General features: G+C 35.8%; 1 protein-coding gene across 1 annotated transcript in view; it reads left to right on the forward strand.

Moving 5' to 3' along the window:
* FAF1 (Fas associated factor 1) overlaps window positions 1-6,107 on the forward strand; it is a 476,898-nt gene that overhangs the window by 207,947 nt on the left and 262,844 nt on the right. The window contains exons 5-6 of the mRNA XM_029230785.1: window positions 4,032-4,127; window positions 5,382-5,411. Of these exons, the coding sequence (XP_029086618.1) occupies window positions 4,032-4,127; window positions 5,382-5,411 (126 nt within the window). The remainder of the gene's footprint in view (window positions 1-4,031; window positions 4,128-5,381; window positions 5,412-6,107) is intronic.

Consider the following 6,107-nt stretch of genomic DNA (forward strand, 5'->3'; position numbering starts at 1 on the left):
CAATGGAATACTACTTAGTAATAAGAAAGGGATTATCATTACGTGTAACAATGTGGAAGAATCTCAGACAATGTATTTTGAGTGCAAGAAGCCAGATTTTAAAAGAACATTCTGAAATTCCTTCTATCTAAAATTCTGTATAATTCAAGCTAATTCACAAATCAAATCACTGGTTCCCTGGAGATATGGTAGGGGAAGTGTGGAGGAATTAACAAGGGGCATAAGAAAAGTGTTAGGGGGAGGTGAATAAATTCATAATCTTGATTATGATGGTGGTTTCACTGGTATATTTGTCAAAACTTACAAATTGTGAATTTTAAATATGTGCAGTATTTTATATCAATCATAAAGCTGTTAAATTTTTTTGAAAAGAGCAAATCAAACCTTAAGTATGGAAAGAAAACAAATCATACACATGCACACAGAAATCAATAAAGCAGAAAATGGATAAACAGTAGAGAAAATGAACAAAACCTAAAGCTGTTTTTTGAGATCAGTTAAATTGATAGTTCTCTTGCTAATGTGAATAAGAACAAGAGAGAAAACAGAAGTTAATCATTGAAAATGAAAGGTACCTACAGACATTGAATGGATTATAAGACAACATTAAGAGCAAATTTAGGCCAGTAAATTTAAAGGTTACATGAAACATTAAAAAGGTAGAAAAACTCTTTTTAAAGGTGTAAGTTACTACAGCTGACAGAAGCAAAAATTTAAAATCTGAGTAACTCTGCATTTAATATATAAAGTTATTGATAGTTAACAATCAAAACCTTTCCCCGAGAAAACCCAAGCCCAGATGGCTTCACTGGTAAAGTTTGTCTAATATTTAAGGAAAAAATGTTAGCAGTCATTCACAAATAGAGAAAGATGAAATATTGCCTAATTCATTTTATGAAACCAGCATTAACCCTGATACTAAAACCAGAAAAGACATTACAGGAAAAGGAAACTATTACAGACTATTTCTTACAACCATAGAGGCAGAAATCATTTACAAATATTTGTAAATTGAATTCATTAAATATAATAAAAATATATACGTATGTATATAATATAACTCACGGTCAAGTGGGCTTTACCCAGGACTATAAGGCTTGTTTAACAATTTGTATATAATCCATTATTGTAGTTCACCATATATTAGTACAATGAATGAAAAAATTCATTTGATCATTTCAATAGATGGAGGAAAAAGCATTTGACAGTACTTAACAATATTTAAAATTTTGTGTTTTTTAATAATTAAACTCGCAGCAAAGTAAGAATAGAAGGAAACAATCCCATGAGAGTTCTCTTTTCTCCATATCCTTGCCGCCATTTATCTCTTACTTTTTGACGGTAGCCATTCTAACAGGTATGAGATGATACCTCATTATGGTTTTTGGTTTGCATTTCCCTAGTGACTAGTGATGTTGAGCATCTTTTCATGTACCTATTGGCCTTTTTTTTTTTTTTTTGCGGTACGCGGGCCTCTCACTGTTGTGGCCTCTCCCGTTGTGGAGCACAGGCTCCAGACGAGCAGGCTCAGCAACCATGACTCACGGGCCCAGCCGCTCTGCGGCATGTGGGATCCTCCCGGACCGGGGCACGAACCTGTGTCCCCTGCATCGGCAGGCGGTCTCTCACCCGCTGCGCCACCAGGGAAGCCCCCTATTGGCCATTTTTATATCTTCTTTGGAAAGATGTCTAATCAAGTCCTTTGCCCATTTTTAATTGGAGTATTTGGGGGTTTTTTGGCTATTGAATTATATGAGTTCTTTATATATTTTGGGTATTAAACCCTTATCAGATATATGGTTTGCAGTCAGTGGACTGTTCCTTGATGACATCTGCGTATCTTCTGTTTTCGAAGTAACATACAGGAGTGCCATCTTGTGTTAAGATCTTTGGAGTCAGGCAGACCTGGATATAAAAACTGGCTCTGAAACTTGCTGCATTCTAGCGCTTCACTGCCCTAAAATATTTTGGATATTCTTGAAACAACAACTATTTATTGAGAACCTATACTGGCCAGATACTATGCTAGACACTTACGTGTGTATTACCTTAATTAATATGACTTAAAGCTAACAACCTCTTTTGAGTCCATTTTATGTATTGGACACATAGTAACACAAAGTATTTTCCATTCCGTATGTCATTTAATACAGCAACCCAATGAAGTATTGGTACTATAGTTATTATTCCTACTTTAGAGAAGAAGAAGTTGAGACCAACAGAGAAGAATTTTTTGAATATGAGGAACTCAGGTTGCTGTCACGGCTCTGGGTTTGTTTTCTATTCTTTTCTACCTGTGGAACAAAAGACTTTTTGTATTATATGTTACCCAAGCTTGTAACTGGGACTTTAACTTAAAGTCTCTTTTTGTTTTTCCTTTCCTTTAGGTTATGAATGCTAAGGGTGTCTCCAAGAGTTTAAGCAGGAAGTGTCAGGTGAAGATAAGTTTCTAAGAGGAAAGCACTGGGCAGGCTTGTAAGCGCATAAGCCCAGTTCCAGATAGGTACAGCTTTAGAAATAGCAACCTTAGTCACAAATGAAAAGGCAGTGTTTATATGTATTTGGTAAAAGAAGTATAGCTCACCTTTCTCTCATTTCCATGAACAGAACAATCCTTTGTCAGCAGTGATATTTTTGAAGGTCAAAGTTGATAAATTTTGTGCTTCTAAAATATAATGTTGAATCACAATTCTTTTTATGATGTTTAATCGCTATCCAAAGTGCCTAGATAGGAATTTTCTTTAGGAAAGTAAAAATATGTCACTAAGGCCATGAAGGGTTTGATTGTAGCATTGCTTGCTTAGGCAGCTGTGCTTCCATAGAACTTGTGTAGTGTAAGCTTCACCCGCCATCTTTTCCTTTATCAGCATGGAATTACTTTTCTTTTAATGTATAGTATAATCATTTTCTGCAGTGTTCAATCACTTAATATAAATGAAATTGAATTATGTGTTAATCTATAATTATAGACTAACCAACCTAATAAAAGCATATATATGAAATATTTGTACATTCTGATTTAATGATCTGTTTATTATACTGTAGTACCAGAAATTAGCTGGTTAATTTATAAGTAGACTCGATTACTGAAAAGTAATTTGTGGAGTACTGGGAAAATTGTGATTCCTCACTGTTTCTCATTAGCATCATTTTCCTTTTTTCCTTTTTACCTTTTGGTCTTTGTCTTCACTGAATAGAATATCCTGGCCTTTGATTTGGCTCTCCTTCACAACCCGGCTATACTTCAAGTTTGGTTTAAATGCAGCTGTATTTCAAGCTGGGTTTAAGTCTCATCTGTCTCACAAAACTTTCTCTGACTATTTGATCCACCATAATTTTTTTTCTTTTCTGAAATTCTGCTGCTTTTCTCTTCAGCACAGTTTAAATTGTCTTCTAGATTATATACATTGACTTTATTATTTTTTTCCAGCTACATTCATGGATGTTACCTCCTTTCACCCTTGAACCCTAGAGGTAGATAAGATAGGCAATATTATTCCCCATTTTATAGATGCAAAAAATCTTATCTTAGAGGTAGATGAGATAAACAATATTATTCCCCATTTTATAGATGCAAAAAAAAAAAGGCAAGTTATTTGATTTCTTCAAGATAAGACTTCAGCCCAAGTCTTCATTCCACAATTTGCTTTCCCTATACTATAATGCCTCAAGTTTTGTACTTTACCGACTACTCCTACCATATGCTGAGCACATATAGATATTATCAGTTGGTTTAAAATAGATTATTTCCTTTCAAACCCCCAGTCACTGATATCTGTTTCTTTTTAAAAAGGTACTTAAGTAATTGTGGAGTCTTTTATCATAATGGTGGAGCCTTAGTTCTTCAATGGCACAACATGTTGTATGATCAAGATTTGAAGTTTGGACTACTGAAATTTTTCATATGCATTCATCAGACAAATGTCATTGACTGTGGACCATATGCCTAATATTAATGCTAGCTCTGGATATGAACAAATATTTATTGCATTATTTTGTTAGTAATATCTGGTCTCCTCTTTTTCGTACAGGAGAAATTAAACAGATTCTAGAAAATGAACTTCAGATACCTGTGTCTAAAATGCTGTTAAAAGGCTGGAAGACTGGAGATGTGGAAGACAGTGTGAGTTTAATAACTGCATAAAAATAAAAGAAAATTAAGTTATGCTATTGACTAAATGATGTATAAAATTGTTTTTTATTAATGTTGTTACATATGTCAGTTGTAGGTTTGGTAATAGTAGCTGAGTTTAAGGAATCAGCAAACAATGTTTTTCAAGCTAAAACATTTTCATAGTAAACCAACAACAGTTTTAAGTGAGTTAGATATGTAAGTGGCATGTTTTTCCTACTTCTGACTATTTTATAGGAGTTAATTTGACATTCTTTTTTGAGAGCTTTTACATTTTTCTCAAACCTCATATGATATCAGTAAGTGCCTTGGAATAATAATTTTTTTCTTAACATCTTTATTAGAGTATAATTGCTTTACAATGGTGTGTTAGTATCTGCTGTATAATGAAGTGAGTCAGCTATACATATACATAGATCCCCATGTCTACTCTCTCTTGAGTCTCCCTCCCACCCTCCCTATCCCACCCCTTCAGGTGTTCACAAAGCACCAGGCTGATCTCCCTGTGCTATGCAGCTGCTTCCCACTAGCTATCTGTTTTACATTTGGTAATGTATATATGTCTATGCCACTCTCTCACTTTGTCCCAGCTTACCTTCCCCCTCCCTGTATTCTCAAGTCCATTCTCTATGTCTGCGTCTTTATTCCCATCCTGCCCCAGGTTCTTTAGAACCTTTGTTTTTAAGATTCCGTTTATATGTGTTAGCATACAGTATTTGTTTTTCTCTTTTTGACTTACTTACTTCACTCTGTATGACAGACTCTAGGTCCATCCAGCTAACTCAATTTCATTTCTTTTTATGGCTGAGTAATATTCCATTGTATATATGTGTCACATATTCTTTATCCATTCATCTGTTGATGGACACTTAGGTTGCTTCCATGTCCAGGCTGTTGTAAATAGACCTGCAATGAACATTGTGGTACATGACTCGGTTTGTTTTTTTTTTCCTTGCGGTACACGGGCCTCTCACTGCTGTGGCCTCTCCCGTTGCGGAGCGCAGGCTCAGCGGCCGTGGCTCACAGGCCCAGCCGCTCTGCGGCATGTGGGATCTTCCCGGACTGAGGCATGAACCCGTGTCCCCTGCATCGGCAGGCGGACTCTCAACTACTGCGCCACCAGGGAAACCCTACATGACTCTTTTTGAATTATGGTTTTCTCAGGGTATATGCCCAGTAGTGGGATTGCTGGGTCAAATGGTAGTTCTATTTTTAGTTTTTTAAGGAACCTCCATACTGTTCTCCATAGTGGCTGTATCAATTTACATTCCCACCAACAGTGCAAGAGGGTTTCCTTATTCTCCACACCCTCTCCAGCATTTACTGTTCGTAGATTTTTTAATGATGACCATTCTGAGTGGTGTGAGGTGATACCTCATTGTAGTTTTGATTTGCATTTCTCTAACGATTAGTGATGTTGAGCATCCTTTCATAGGTTTGTTGGCAATCTGTATATCTTCTTTGGAGAAATGCCTGTTTAAGTCTTACGCCCATTTTTGGATTGGGTTTTTTGTTTTTTTGATATGGAGCTGCTTGAGCTGCTTGTAAATTTTGGAGATTAATCCTTTGTCAGTTGCTTCATTTGCAAATATTTTCTCCCATTCTGAGGGTTATGTTTTTACCTTGTTTATGGTTTCCTTTGCTGTGCAAAAGCTTTTAAGTTTGATTAGGTCCCATTTATTTATTTTTGCTTTTTATTTCCATTTCTCTATGAGGTGGGTCAAAAAGGATCTTGCTGTTATTTATGTCATAGAGTGTTCTGCCTATGTTTTCCTCTAAGAGTTTTATAGTGTCTGGCCTTCCATTTAGGTCTTTAATCCATTTTGAGTTTATTTTTGTATACGGTGTTAGGGAGTGCTCTAATTTCATTCTTTTACATGTAGCTGTCCAGTTTTCCCAACACCACTTATTGAAGAGGCTGTCTTTTCTCCATTGTATATTCTTGCCTCCTTTATCTTTGATAAAGGAGGCAAGA

Source organism: Monodon monoceros, unplaced genomic scaffold, assembly GCF_005190385.1.
Source record: "Monodon monoceros isolate NGI ecotype Baffin Bay Population unplaced genomic scaffold, NGI_Narwhal_1 Super_Scaffold_18, whole genome shotgun sequence".
NCBI classification, from domain to species: Eukaryota; Metazoa; Chordata; class Mammalia; order Artiodactyla; family Monodontidae; genus Monodon; species Monodon monoceros.